This window comes from Schistocerca gregaria, chromosome X (assembly GCF_023897955.1).
Source record: "Schistocerca gregaria isolate iqSchGreg1 chromosome X, iqSchGreg1.2, whole genome shotgun sequence".
NCBI lineage: Eukaryota > Metazoa > Arthropoda > Insecta > Orthoptera > Acrididae > Schistocerca > Schistocerca gregaria.
This window is the reverse complement of record NC_064931.1, coordinates 679,570,447-679,586,038: the sequence shown is the minus strand read 5'-3', so window position 1 is coordinate 679,586,038 and position 15,592 is coordinate 679,570,447. Positions and strand designations below refer to the sequence as shown.

Below are 15,592 nucleotides of genomic sequence, written 5' to 3'. Positions count from 1 at the left end.
TGGTATAAGTAAAGCTGTGAGGATGGGGTGTGAGTCGTGCTTGGGTAGCTGAGCTGGTAGAGGACTTGCCCGCGAAAAGCAAAGGTCCCGAGTTTGATTCTCGGTCTGGCACACAGTTTTCGTCTCCGCAATATCATTTCTTTCAGGAGCGCTAGTTCTGCAAGGTTCGCTGGAGAGCTTCTGTTAAGTTTGGAAGGTAGGAGACGAAGTACTGGTGGAAGTAAGGCTATGAGGACGGGCTGTGAGTTGTGCTTGGGTAGCTCAGTTGGTAGAGCACTTGCTCGCGAAAGGAAAAGGTCCGAGTTCGAGTCTCGGTCCGGCACACAGTTTTAATCTAACAGGAAGTTTTATATCAGCGCACACCTGGCTTCAGAGTGAAAATCTCATTCTGGAAACATCCCCTAGGCTGTGGCGAAGCCATGTCTCCACAATATCCTTTCTTTCAGGTGTGCTAGTTCTGCAAGGTTCGCAGGAGAGCTTCTGTTAAGTTTGGAAGGTAGGAGATGAGGTACTGGTACAAGTAAAGCTGTGAGGACGGGGTGTGAGTCGTGCTTGGGTAGCTCAGTTGGTAGAGCAATTGCTCGCGAAAGGAAAAGGTCCGAGTTCGAGTCTCGGTCCGGCACACAGTTTTAATCTAACAGGAAGATTCATATCAGCGCACACCTGCCTTCAGAGTGAAAATCTCATTCTGGAAGCATCCCATAGGCTGTGGCGAAGCCAAGTCTCCACAATATCCTTTCTTTCAGGAGTGCTAGTTCTGCAAGGTTCGCAGGAGAGCTTCTGTTAAGTTTGGAAGGTAGGAGACGAGGTACTGGAAGAAGTAAAGCTGTTAGGATGGGGCGTGAGTCATGCTTGGGTAGCTCGGTTGGTCGAGCATTTGCCTGCGGAAGGCAGATGTTCCGAGTTCGAGACTCGGTACGCCATACAGTTTTAATCTGCCAGGAAGTTTCATATCAGCGCACTCTCCGCTGCAGAGTGAAAATGTCATTCTGCTGTTATATTTCTTACATGCTGATGTCATATTTCCATTTCATCCTGCCATATTAACATCAAGCTCCAATTTACTGTATTTTGCCAAGTGGTAGTAATTCGACAGTTGACATGAGAAAGTGGAAGAAGGAAAAAAGTACTTAATTTATCAAAGTTTTCTTTGATAAACATTTCCAGCCTAATATCTAACAAATAATGTGAACAGTGAGCCCTGATTTCATATACCATAAATGTGTATGGAAAAACAAAATATCTTTTTTAAAATAACACACAGAGTTTTAGACTTGCACAACAACCAGTACAGCAAACCATTGCTTATATGCTTTTTCTACTGCTACTTTTGACCCTACTCCCCACCACCATGGCATCTTCTTTTTTGCAAGCGCATACATTTCTCATATTTATGTGGTACCAAAATATAAGTGTAATCCAAACTAGATCAATATTCAATTTATTAAAATAGTGGTCTGCCTCAACTAAATTCATATCACACAGAACGAGTAGGCAATATGCTGTTTGGTATTTAATGTTTGTATATGAATTTATTTCTGCTTTATTGCCTTCATCAGTACATTTGCAAACAATCAAATATATTTGTGTTTTCTTTTTTTGTGACAGATTAAAACTGTGTGCCGGACTGATACTCGAACTTGGGACCTTTGCCTTTCGCGGGCAAGAGCTCTACGAACTGAGCTATCCAAGCACGACTCACGCCCAGTCCTCACAGCTTTACTTCTGCCAGTAACTCGTCTCATACTTTCCAAACTTAACAGAAGTTCTCCTGCGAACCTTGCAGAACTAACACTCCTGAAAGAAAGGATATTGCGGAGACATGGCTAGGCCACAGCCTAGGGGATGTTTCCAGAATGAGATTTTCACTCTGCAGCGGAGTGTGTGCTGATATGAAACTTCCTCGCAGAGTAACACTGTGTGCCGGTTCACAGGAGACTTTCTGTAAAGTTTGGAAGGTAGGAGACGAGGTACTGGTACAAATAAAGCTGTGAGGACGGGGTGTGAGTCGTGTTTGGGTAGCTCATTTGGTAGAGCACTTGCCTGCGAAAGGTAAAGGTCCCGATTTCAAATCTCTGTCTGGCACACAGTTTTAATCTGCCAGCAAGTTTCATATTAGTGCACACCCCGCTGCAGAGTGAAAATCTCATTCTGGAAACATCCCCTAGTCTGTGGCTAAGCCATGTCTCCACAATATCCTTTCTTTCAGTAGTACTACTTCTGTAAGGTTCGCAGGAGACTTTCTGTTAAGTTTGGAAGGTAGGAGACGAGGTACTGGCAGAAGTAAAGCTGTGAGGACAGGCCGTGAGTTGTGCTTGGGTAGTTCAGTTGGTAGAACACTTGCCGTCGAAAGGCAAAGGTCTCGAGTTTGAGTCTCGGTACGGCAGACAGTTTTAATCTGCCAGGAAGTTTCAATAGGACTGCATTTGTTCTCATAATACTCTACTTTTATAGAAACTTGCTTTGTGAAATTTTATGAGAGGTTTCTTTTTATAAAACTCTGTATTCCATATTAAATGTGTGTGATTATGAGCATGCTATTGTGCAACATTATCTTATGGTAGTCAGAGAAATGCAATTATTTGAATTGTAAATTGGTCTTCTGATTTCAGGTTCAAATGAAGAGGATCCAGAAGGTAAAGGAAAGAACTTGATTCTCTACAAGGAGGCATTTGAAGATGTATTTCTGGCTGATACAGAAAGATACTATACCCGAGAAAGCACAGAATTTCTTCGGTACAGTTCAGTTCCTGAATATATGAAGAGGGTAAATATGCATTTGAATGTACAGAAGTATGACTTTGTGCACAATATATTTATTTTTTATAACCAATTTAGATAGTTTATGTTGTTAACAAGATGAAAATATATGCTGGTTGCAGTGGAAGTTTGTTTACTATTTTCTGTTGTATTGTACACATGTTTAATTCAACATAAGTCAGTGGTTAATAAATACACCTCCAGCACAAAAGTTGGTTTTAATACCACAGTTGTTTTATTAGACTTGGTCCTATTTTAGATGATGTGTCCTTGCCTTAGTCAGCCAGTTACAGGGAGACCTACAGTTTAATTTAGATTCCAAACTATGATGCACCTTGGTATTTTTCACATTAAAAAGTCATTGCAGGAAATGAAAGAGGCAATAAGTGACAGAAAAATCTTGGGGCACACTGGGATTAGAATAAGTAACAAGTGGGTAAATACTAGGAGTAAAAGGAACAATAGAGTTGCGATGATAAAGAATGAAGTTTATAAGTACTGTGTTAAAATTAATCCTTAAAACTAAATAGCAAATATTTGTATAGAAAAGTGGAGATAGAATCTAACAGGCAGTCTTCAAGTAACGTTTACATTGGTTTGGGCACAGAGGAATTAAAGATGTTAGCTACCAGTGGGGAAAGTTGAAATTTTGTGCTGGATTTGGATTTGAATTCAGCTCTCATGCTTACTGGCCAGATGCACTGACCACTATCCCATCTGAATACAGTTGCAACTGCAACTGCATGGACTACCCTAGGACACCTCCTACAAGACCCAAATTCTCAACTAATCCACACACTACTGATGTAGTGTCCTTTGCCCATTATATTCATTACTCTTGGCATTTTGCCAATTCCTGTTAGAGTTCAAGCTTGGTGTGCAAGACAAAAAGGAATTAAAGTGGGCATTGATTTGTATGAATGGAGAAAATTGAAAATTTGTGCCGCACTGGGATTCAAATCCAGGTCTCCTGCTCGCTAGACAGATGCGCTGACTGATACACCATCCAGAATTTTCAGCTTTCTCCATTGATATAAATCAGTGCGTATTGGCAGCTAATATCCTTAATTCATTTTTGTCTTGATTTGTATTGTCTGCAGGATTAAAATGGTGTCTACAGACACCACATATATATTTTAATTGGTGTTACTCTATTCTACCTGCTTCCTGCTGACAACTTTCTTTCCATCACATTCTATCTTCAAATAATAAGTCCTGGTTTTTGTAGTTAAAAAGTTAAACGATTATGAAATTTGTGTTAGCTAACGCTCTTTCTACTCCTCGTGGCACTGTTACTGCTGACACAGTTAACTACCAAATGCAAAATATGTTCAACAGTACTGAAGGTAATTTGTTTCCAAGTAGTTTAAAGTTTTCAACACATGAAATTTCAAAGGCCTGAATGATGTAAAAAAGTCACATAAAATGTGTGAAACATTTCAGAATTTGAAAATAATAATTCTCGTAGTTTTCATTGCTAATAGCTCTATTCTCCCTCTCTGTCCCCAGAGCTCCCTGCTCTGTGCACTTTCCTGTGGCACCCCATGCCTGCCTCATGTGCTTACTGGGCCACCCTGCCATTTCCTACAATGCTCTTGCCACGTGTACATTCAGGATGCCCTCAGGCTCCCACCTCCCCCCTACCACCCCCTCCCTTTTGTCATCATTTAGTGCATTTACTGTGGTGCCTCACAGGGCATGTGGCTTTCCCTTTCCATGTCATGGAGTCTTCGATGTGCCACTGGTGTTTCACATGATATGCCTCCCCCTTTCCATTTCACTCAGAACCTCTGCTCCCTGCCATTATCCACAGCACTCTGCCCCGGCATATGCAATTTTAAGGGGAAGGAATGATGTAAAGTAGTTACTTCAAATGAGGCCAAAATTTGATGATGCAAACTCTGGTAGTTTCTGTTGTCTATGACACACTGACCCTCATATTTCCTACAGAGACTTCCTTGTATAGTTTCCCATAGTACTTTCAATGTGTACTTTTCCCTAGCATCCCAACACTGTCGTTTACCATGGTACCTGGCCCCCTCTCATTTCTCGTGACACACCACCTCCTGTTTTTTTTTTTTTTTTTTTTTTTTTTTTTTTTTTTTTTTTTTTTTTTCCATGATCCACCCTCTGGTCTCTGCTGTGCAGTGCTCTACCCACTACAGAGCCATCTGCTGTGATTTAGACTGCTGTCTCATGTGCTGTGGCCGCCTTGCCTCAGATCCATCAACAATGTTACGCACTTCCTGCCTGATGTTGCTTCTTGTATCACTTCTTGCCCCATGCCAGTTTCTAGTACCCTCCCTCCATCAGACCACACATGTGGCACTGTCCCTCCCTTTCATTTTGTATGCCCCCTTTTGCCCTGCTGTATCTTTTCATGGCTCTGCTGCCCAGTTTTGTTACCTGTGTCTTCTACAGTGCTGATTTTGTTGGGTTGGTCCAGTGATGGATGTCAAGGAATAGTTGGATGCTGAGACAGAGAGAAAAATAATTAGAAGCACACATAATATGTGTGTAATGTCACTTAACTTTCTTCTGTAAGTCCAAATAGTATTCCAAACTGGTATGTTGTGCGGGCAAATTCATCGTAAACAGTCACACTAAGAGAGAGGCAAACTAATAACACTCCAAAGGCTGCAAATGAAATCCAAAATTGTGGCTGGAGCTCCTGGTACTGTGATAACAGTGACAGTGTTGCATCGACAGCCATTGGTACCCTGACTGGCACTGGACAGCACAATATATGGGGGAAGGCAAAGGTGACTGTGACTGCGGGGTGCTCCTGGGCACAGACTCAACAAATGAAAAACCTGTGGCAAGTTCACATAGCCCACACAAGTGCAGCTGATGCTGATGGTGCTTTTGCTGGCCAATGGGGCCTTGTGAGATATATAAAGAATGGCCTAAGACTTTCTCGATAATGCCTCATTTCTACCACCTGTGCCTACCAAAAATTCTGAAAATGATGATATCAGTAACATTAAACTTAGACCACTCTGGAGGATGGGTTGATAGCTGCAGAGGTGCAGCAACTGAAGCAGTGTTCTATGTTGGCATCCATGCAAAACTTCTGCTGGTTGCATGGTGTTTTATTGCTGGGATCAGTATGATGAAAGGAAGAGCACTAATGCTTAGTTGTATGGGAAGCACATAACTTGTTCATCTGTTGCTTGAATGCTGGATGGAGCGTTCCACTTTGCCATTATAGTAAGGGTAGAACAGTGCTTTCATCAGATACTTAATGCCATTGGTGCCATAAAACTGCTGAAATCCTGCCGATGTGAACTGGGGTCCATTGTCCGAAACCAACACTTCTGGTAGACCTACAGTGCAAAATATCGAATTCAGAGTTTGGATAGTACTAGCCATTGTGGTGGAATGCTGGGTCACCACAAACAGAAACTTTCCAAACGTGTCTACCACAACAAGCCAACGAGAATTCCAGCAGGAACCTGCAAAGTGAGTATTCAAGTGCTGCCAAGGGACACTGGGTAAGGGCTAATAAAAAAATTATGTGTTCTGCATACACTGGACAAATTGAAATCAGTTGTTCAGTTGGAGTGTCCATGCCAACCAGTGTGCAGTTGTTTTATGTGAGCTGCTTAGTGTGCAGAGTACTCCAATGTCCTTGATGGAGAAGGCAAAGAATTTCCTTCTGAAGCAAATGTGATCCAACTACTCAGGATTTTGTCTGTGTGTAATATGACACACAGCTGGACAGAAAGTTGTAGTGAAGAGCAAAATAATGGTGTACAACTGCATCACTAATCTGCTGAATTGAATCTGGCCAACCAGTGCAGAGGTACTGCAAAAGATTCTTGGATCTGGAGTCTCCATCTGTGATGGGAAAACAATCAAGTGTTTCATTGTCCTGAACATGATTATGCAAACATGAACCTTCAAAAGTGTCGGATGCCAAATCAGCTCCAACTGGTAGGCGAGAGAGAGTGTCTGTGTTCGAATGCTTAGCTGTTGGTCTCTACACAATTTTGTACTGGTGATTTGAGAAGAGCAGAGAGACCAACACTGCAGCTCTTGTGTCGTGCATGGAGGGAGTGGCTTCGAAGGGCTGGACAATGAGATGAGAGGCTTGTGATCTGTTGCCAAGTAAAATTAGCTGCCATATAAGTATTGGTGGAATTTCGTCACCTCATATATGATAGCAAGAGCTCCATTCTCAGTCTGCGAGTAGCTGCACTATGCCTTGTTAAGGAGTTTTGATGTGAAGGTTATTGGCCTATCTAATGATGCAACTCTATGTGACAGGACAGTGCCAATCCTGTAAGAGAATGCATTGACCACAAGCACACCTGGCTTAACAGAATTAAAATGTACCAAACAACAATTGCTCAGTAAAGCATCTTTCAGTTTCTGAAATGTGTCTGGACACTCTGTAGTCCATTTAAATGGAACATTCTTTTGGTGAAGATGATGCAGTGGAGCTGTAATCTGTATGGCATTTAGAATGAACCCAATGCAAGAAGTCAATTTACCCAACACAGCTCGGAGTTCACAGATGTTCCCAGGAGCTGGGAGATCTTGTATGGTGGTTTAGTGTGACAGCAAAAGGGTGGATGCCTTGACTGTTGAATATCTTAAACATTCAATCTCAGTCTGGAAGAAGGCATACTTGTCTTTATTACACTGTAACTCAGCATCTGAGAGTACTTGAAACAATTTCCTGAGGTTGGAAAGATTTTACTTGGGAGTAAGACTATGTCATCCAAATAGTTTGAACAAGAAGGACCTGTAGCAGTCAGCTGTGACAAATAACATTGAAAAATTGCAAGTGTGGATGCGCTGCTGAAGAATAATCTCAAGAACTTAAATAACCCCATGAGGATGTTGATCACAAAATTTTTTGTGACTGTTTATCCAAGGAAGCTGCAGATAAGAATTGCAAAGATCAGTCTTGAAAAGAAGCAGCCTGCATGAAATTTGTCAATGAGTTCCTCAGGCCATGGCAAAGGGGAGAATCAATCACAGTGTGACTTTACTGTTGCCTTGAAATCTGCACATATGTGTAACATGCCTGAAAGTTTTTTAAATATCATTAATGCTGATGCCCACTGACTGGCTGCTATGGGGGAAATTACACCATTGTCCTGCCAAGATAAGAGTTCTTACGCCACCTGATCTCTGATAGTGCAAGAGACAGGTCATGTTCAGCAAAACCCTGGTTGTGCATTGTCTTTCTTAGTAATGCAAGCCTCAAAATTAGTAGCTTTGTGTAGGCCATCTTGAAAAAGTCACTAAATTCATCACACATTTCAGCTAACTTGTATGTAGGCATAAAAGAGTTCACAGAGAGAACATTGCCTTGAATGTGCAACCCAATCAAATCAAAAGAATCCATGTCAAAAATGTTTTCACTGTCACATGGGCACAAAAGTGTGAATAAAATTATTTGGTAATGCTACAAAAAGTGGCAGGTAAGTTGTAAATGCCTAACAGAGGAATCTCATGTCCACCATAACCAGAAATAGTTGCCTGTGACTTCTGTAGCTTAGGCTTTTCTGGCAGTTCATAAATGCTTCTGGTCAACAAAGTCACTGATGCACCAGTGTCCAACTGTGTATTATTTTTTGATTTACAGTCTCCAGAGTGATGCTGAATAGAAGAAGTGTGTGCATTTGATTTGCACTGTGTAACACTAGAGTGACTACTTGGATTTGAAAAAAAAAAAACCTGCATTTACATGCACTGATTGAGACTTTGTTGAATGTGTAAAGTGCTTGTTGGACTTGGGTTTTTGCAGACAGCTTGAAAGTGACTGTGCTTGCCACAATGATAATACTTAGCATCAAGACAGGGGAACACCCGACACTTGTGAGCTGTGAAACACTGAAGACAAGATTTTTCACAACTGGTCTGCCACCTGGCACACTGAATCTGTTTATATCACTGCCATGGCTGAGATTTTGTGTGCTGTTGTGCACGAGCTATGGCCACAGCCTGTTTACTAGTATTCTGTGTAACACAAATAGGAGCAGAATCAAAGTCGGCCATTGCACTGTCTCACAAATCTTGATGCTTCGCTAATTCCAAAACTAGTTGCAAACTAGGATCATGAGTCTTACGAATCTGTTCGCATATGCAAGGATCTGTCACATTTTGAGTAATGACATCCCTGATCATGGGATTTCTGTAATAACAACCACACTCGCACTTAAATTTGCAATGGCGTGTAAGCCCTTGTAAGTTTGCTACCCACTGCTTATGAGTCTGACTTGGTTACCTCTGCAAACAAAAGAATTTTTAACATGCTGCTGCCGTGTTAATCTGTTCATCAAGTTGTTTGCATAGTGCAACTGTTAGTTCTTCATAAGAAACACTTTCAGGGCGGGCAGTAGGGAAAGCTTACAGGCTAGCCTATACATTAACAAACCAATTGTTGCAAGAAAATAAGGTTTCCTGTCGCTACCTTCATTGCAGTGTGCCATGATGCATGCATTGAGCTTTTCTTGGTACTCAGATTACTCCTAGTATGTTGAGTCAGAAGCACAGAATGGTGGTCCAGAAACAGGTGATGCTGGCAGTGGCTGTGTTGTGTGAGACGAGGTTGGCGATTGTATGGTGGCTTAAACTGCAAGCATTTCTTGTCATCATTTCCATCAAATTCTTACAGTGAAAAGTATGTACAGTCACTGAAAAACAATAAATTAAAGGAGAAAAAAATTGCAGCTAAGTGGAGGTCAAATTTTGGAACATCCATGGGTACAGTCTCATTGCCAGTTGTTGGTTTGGTCCAGGGGCAGATGCTGAAGAATAGGTGGGTGCTGAGACAGAGAGTAAAATAATTAGAAGCACACATTATATGTAACATCATATACTTAACGTTCTTTTGCAAGTCCAAACTAGTCCATTACACAGTCATGTTCATCATAAACGATCACAATAATAGTGAGGCAAACTAATATGCTGTAAAGGCTGCAGGTAAGCTCCATGATTAGACTGCCTGGTGTCAGTGTGCTGTCTTCTTAATTATTAATTATTATTGTTTTGTGGTGGCGCTACTCACGTGTGCAGGTGCATCTACAAACTGGCTGTTGTTTGGCTGGGCAGTGACATGTGTTACTGCCAACCTGTTGATATAGAATGCCTGGCATAGTGTCAATAGTGTGTAACACCACAGATTCTATGACTAATACCTGGTACTGAGTATTTGAGTACTAGGGATTAGTGTCACAGTGAAAGTGGGCAATGTAAGCAAGTACTTCCTACTGTCATTCTCTATATCTTAAATGTTGTCATTTTACATTATTTTTCATTCTGAAATGTCTGTACTGATCATTTATGTCACATTTATGTCATGCAGTTTTTGCCCCTCATCTTTCTAGTGCCACAGTTGCTTGATATGTTATACTATCATTTCCTGAAGCAGTATGGAACAAATGTGTAATATTGCTATACACTCCTACTCAGGGACTAATGACCATCGCAATCTGGTCCCTTTAACCCCCACAAACCAACCAACCACTCCTACTCGTATTCGTTACCTAGTGTTAACAATGTGTTAATTTTTTGATTTGAGATTCATTACCTGTTTTCTCCTTGTTATATTTAAGTTCATGGCATATGGAAACCCCAACATTGTAATTGATTAGAATGTAATTTTTCTTAAGTATACAATGCTTAAAATTTGTTTCAGGTTGAGCTGAGACTATTTGAAGAACAAAGACGAGTGCACATATACCTTCATCCAACAACATTGGATATTCTTTGTGACACATGCGAGAGGGTATTAATTGAAAAACAATTAGAAATGTTTCATGTAGAGTTCCAGAGGCTGCTCTATTTTTATAAAACCGAAGATCTTGGAAGAATGTACCAGTTGGTATCTCACATTTTATTTGGTCTACAAGACTTACGGAGCCTGTTTGACATCCATGTTACAAACATGGGCCTTGCTGCCATAGATCAAGTTGGTGAAGCTGCTCTGAATGTAAGCTACAAATCTGAGTCTAATAAATTTTCTTCTCCTTTTACTTTTTTTTATGATGTCATAAAAGAACATGTTTTTCATTGTCTTAGCTCCTTTCTGTCCCATCCTCTCTCTCTCTCTCTCTCTCTCTCTCTCTCTCTCCGGTCCTAATTGATATCTGTTGATGTTAATGGTTAACCACCACATTATTAACAACAACTAACTATTATCTTTAGATGTTCAGCCATTTCATGGCCACATTCATTGACTTCATTTATTGGTGTGACATCTCTGATGATAAACAAGGTTGCAGCTGTAGCACTTTCACTACTAGTCATTTGCACTTTCTGTATCAGTAGATTACTAGGGTATGAAGGAAGGGGATCATTACTGTGCATGTGGACCTAACACATATCATGTGTCCAAACAGTTCTTAGACTGATTTTATTCCTGGTATAAATGATTTGAGCACAGTAACTACAGTGTAAACTTGAAATAAGAGCTGTAAACAACATATGTGCAGACTGCCAGTCAATTGTAAGCATGCAGTGTTAAGTAGTAGATGTGTGCTATAGTGTGCCAGCCTTGGTGTGCCACAAATGGGAATGGAGCGACATCTCGAGATAAATTGTTAAAGAAGATAAAAGTCTGCACAAAATTTGTCCCACACCCCTTGACTCCCAAACAAAAACAATGATGTGTGGATGCCTGTTGCAACTTGATTGAAATGCCAAACCCTGACAGTTCTTTTCAGAAAAAATTCATCATGCGTGACAAGGCATCATAAAATCAATATGAACCTACCCCATAACAGCAAAGAGCATATGAAGGGTCAACACTTTTGATTACGTAATTGACATTCAAGCCAGTGTGACACAGAACAACGTCCTAAGGAATGACTTTTCTGAAAGTTGCACACGGTTGTATGAATGTTCTGTGCATTGTACTCGAGTGGCAGCGGCGGTGGTGGTGGGGGGACTATGTACAACACCTGCAACATTAAACCACCATCTTATGTTTTCTCTATTTTTTTATTAAACTAGTCTCAAAAATTTGTGGACTGACAAGGTACATACAACTATTCTGAGATTTTCTTTGCCAATTTGTCTAATTTAATGTACAAGTCATAATCTCAGTTTTCACTACATTTGTATGTGGCAGAATGTGTCAGTATCTGTTCTGTGTGAAGTTTGTGTATTTACGATTTGATTTGATTTGATTTTAACAGGGAAGCTAAAACCATCTTAGGTCTAACCCGCCCCTGCCCGCACTGAAACTAAGTTTATGGTGTGGTATCGCTCCCTGTCTGTCTAGTAAAGCCAACCAGGGCCCTTAAATAGTGCAAGGCGTCCCTCTACCAGTTTTTTGCTAGGCACAATTTCTTCAGGTCTAGTTGTCCCGAAGATTCTGTATCTTGTACTCTCCAATGCCATGCATTCAAAGCTTAGGTGTGATGCAGTTTCTTCACCCTCATCACAGATCCTACATTTAGGGTCCTCTTCCATTATACCCATTGTGTGTAGGTGTTTTTTGAAATTCCCATGGCTGGTCATCAGTCCAGTCATGAGTTTGATCTCTTTCCTGTTCAATCCCAGGATTACAGAGCTTCTTTTAAAACATGGCTTGGGCATCATTACCTTACCATGTTTTTGTTTATGGACCTTGGTCCAATATCCTACATGCTGTTTCCTAAGCCAGTTCCAGAGTTTTAACTTAATCATAGCCTTGGTGATCATCAAGACAGTTCCGATCCAATAAATGGAGTTGTTGCCCGCATCCTAGCCAATCTGTCAGCTTGTTTATTGCCACAGATCCCTGAGTGGCCAGGGACCCACACTAGGTTTACCCTATTGCTTCCCCCTAGCTCCACCAGAGCCCTGTGGCATTCTGCAACAATCTTAGATCTTGTTGCAGGAGCTGCCAATGATTTCAGAGCTGCCAGGCTGTCTGAATAGATGTAGATGTTACGGTCCTTGTAGCACCTATGCATATTCTCCTCCACACATGCCCTGATTGCAGTAATTTCAGCTTGGAATACAAAGGCCAGTTTTCCTAGAGAGAAGTCTTGGCTGAACACTGTACACCTCCGCCCCAATGCCGTGGTCTATTTTCAACCCATCTGTGAATCAAACGATGTCCCCTGTACAGTGTCGAACTGTTTTTTGCCACTGCTCCTTGCTTCCAATTATTATATTGTAAGGCTTGTCAAAGCAGTTGGCAGTTTTTATATAGTCAGCAGACATTTCTCCAGCCATTTCTATATTTACCTCACTCATTATGTTAGTGTGTGATTTTGGATATCTGAATGAGACCCAGTTTCTGCCAGTTTTAAGTCTGTGTGCCCTAGCTGCTGCCTCCATCTTGACCCAAGGTGTAGTGGAGGAATGTCCAGCATGGCTTCCCTTCCGGCAGTTGGTATGCTGCTAATTCTGCCTGTTATGGCTAAGCAGGCTAGTTTCTGCATCTTAGCAAGCTCCTTAGCTGCAACCCGCTGTTCTACCTTCTTCCACCACACTACGGCCCCGTAGGAAATCCTAGTTCTGACCACTGTGGTGTATATCCAGTGCATATTCCTTGGGCTAAGGCACCAGTTTTTGCCACAAGCCCTTCTAGTACCCACTAGAGTACTTTTTGCCTTGGAGCAGATACTCTTAATGTGCGGGGTCCATGTTAGTTTCTCATCTAAGGCTACCCCTAGATATTTCACTATCCCCTTCACAGGCAGAGTTTCATCGAAGAGCTTTAGATTCCAACTTGAGTGTTGAATATGTCTCTTTGTAAATGGCTCCAAAACAGTCTTCTTAGGATTAACCCTCAGATCCTGTTTAATGCACCAATTTTGCACAATGTCCAAACTTCCTTGTGCCGTATTTCTAACTGTGTCAGTAAATTTGCCAAGTATTACTATGACAAGGTTATCTGCATATCCTTGCCAGAAGCATTGTCTGGAATTTAATTCCACAATGAATTTGTTCACCACTAGATTCCACCATAGAGGAGACAGAACTCCTCCTTGTGGGCAGCCCCTAGTGGTGTTAATTAGCATCTTTTCATTCATCATGGTAGCCTCTACCTTCATTCCACTAAGCATGGCCTTGGTCCGCCTGCATATAGTGGTCCCCAGGTTATGAACCTCTGCTGCCCTTACCATGGAATTGAAGGTCGTGTTACTGAAGGCCCCCTTGATATCCAGTAAGATACAGAGGGCTATTTCTTGGAAGTGAAGTGCTTTCTCCACCTTCCCAACAAGTTGGTGGAGAGCTGACTCGCATGATTTACCTGGTTGATATGCGTAAGTATGTGAATTGTGTACAGTGAATTATTTTATGTTCAGGAATATCCTGTTCTCCATGTTTACACAGTCATTTCTATTGCCTTTTAATTTTATGTAAAGTTGTAATAAGTATTGGGTCCCATAAAGAAGTAGATTGTGTGCTGATAATGATTGACATAGTTCAGTCTTCCTTTTCTTTGAAGCCCATGGAGAATATTTATAACTCTTATTGCTGATGTGCTACTCTCCTGCCATAAACCCACCATCTAGTTTTGAAACAAGATTACTTATTGTGGCACATTTTTGTACTTCTTCTGGATCTTACATAAGCAACCAGTTCCATGCTGATACATATCTACTAGTTATATCAGTTGGTAAATTCCCAGAGTGGCAAGCAGTGACTCCACTAGCACAGTTCCAGAGACCCAGTGAGTCTTATGATGAGTAGCCCATCTTGGTCTGGTGGAACTCAGTGTTATTTCTCTATTAACAGTTCTTGTGCACATACATTGACTGCAGAGGTAATGGTACTGCTGAAAATAGCACTGTGGTGTTGTATGGGTACTCTGCATGTCACAGAGCAAACTGTGGCTAGTTTATGCATGCAAGTTTTTAAGTCCCACTGAGTAAACGTGTATACAATACTTCCTTTTTATCCAAATTCACTCCTACAAATAATGCTCTGTTTTGTAGTTACAGGTCCCAGCTTAACGATCAGGTTTCTCTGAAGTTTCTACCATGGTAGGAAGTGAGGTTTTGTATGTTGCAGTGGTAATTTTGTTTCGGGAACATCATCTCATTATGTTCCATCACACCACAGGTTTTATTTTACAGTGCAATCCTGGAATTCCCTGAACCCATGTCCTGGAGGTCATATATAAGTACAACGATGTTTTGTATCCCCATTCCATGATTTGAAGAGGGGCTTGGTTGGCAGATCACTTAAAATTGGTGCCTCATTACACTCCCTGACGGCATCAATATTTTATATTTTCAAAGGAGTAAGTTTTATGCATATCCCAAGTTCTCTTATTGATATGAACATTGTATGCTACCAGAGATTACTGAAGGCGTCTGTGCTGTTTATCATTGCTATGATGTACTTTTGTCGGAATTTATCTGACCTGCTTGGGTGGCCGAGGGCATTGAAGTGCCCACTTCTGGTACAGATTAATGACAGGGGCTGGTGTGTTGTCCAGCCCAAATTTGATTTTTAGGCAGTTTTCCATATACACTTAGGTAAATACTAGGCTGGTTCCCAGTTTCCACCTCATTTGCACAGTGCGCAAACACTTTGAAAAATGATGCCACATGATATACACCAGAAGTAGACAGAAGCAGTACACAGATCCCTCCTTGGGGCGGCAGGGTGGGGGGTGGGTGGGAGGGTAAGAGAGAAGGGGAGCGAGGAGAGGGAGGGGGGAGCTGGCAGTAGCTTTAAAATGCCTGTGGGAGTGGTGATCCCATCATAATTATAGCCTGTGTACAGGTATTGTATTGGAGAAATACCATACCAGTCCGTACCTGGCATTAGCTGGATATGGGGCACCAGAATGGAAGGGTGTCGGGATTTATCTACTAATGTATGGCATCGTCAGTTAACTTTTCATGTCTAAACTCATACTAGAATT

The 15,592-nt window shown here is 41.5% G+C and overlaps 1 protein-coding gene across 4 annotated transcripts in view; it reads left to right on the top strand.

Annotated features, from left to right (window-relative positions):
* LOC126297745 (cullin-1-like) overlaps positions 1-15,592 on the top strand; it is a 217,096-nt gene that overhangs the window by 143,974 nt on the left and 57,530 nt on the right. For all 4 annotated transcript variants that reach the window (XR_007552574.1, XM_049988905.1, XM_049988906.1 and 1 more), the window contains exons 8-9: positions 2,613-2,767; positions 10,415-10,708. Coding sequence is in view for 3 of the 4 variants with exons in the window: in XM_049988905.1 (XP_049844862.1) it covers positions 2,613-2,767; positions 10,415-10,708 (449 nt within the window). In the remaining variant the exon portion in view is untranslated. The remainder of the gene's footprint in view (positions 1-2,612; positions 2,768-10,414; positions 10,709-15,592) is intronic.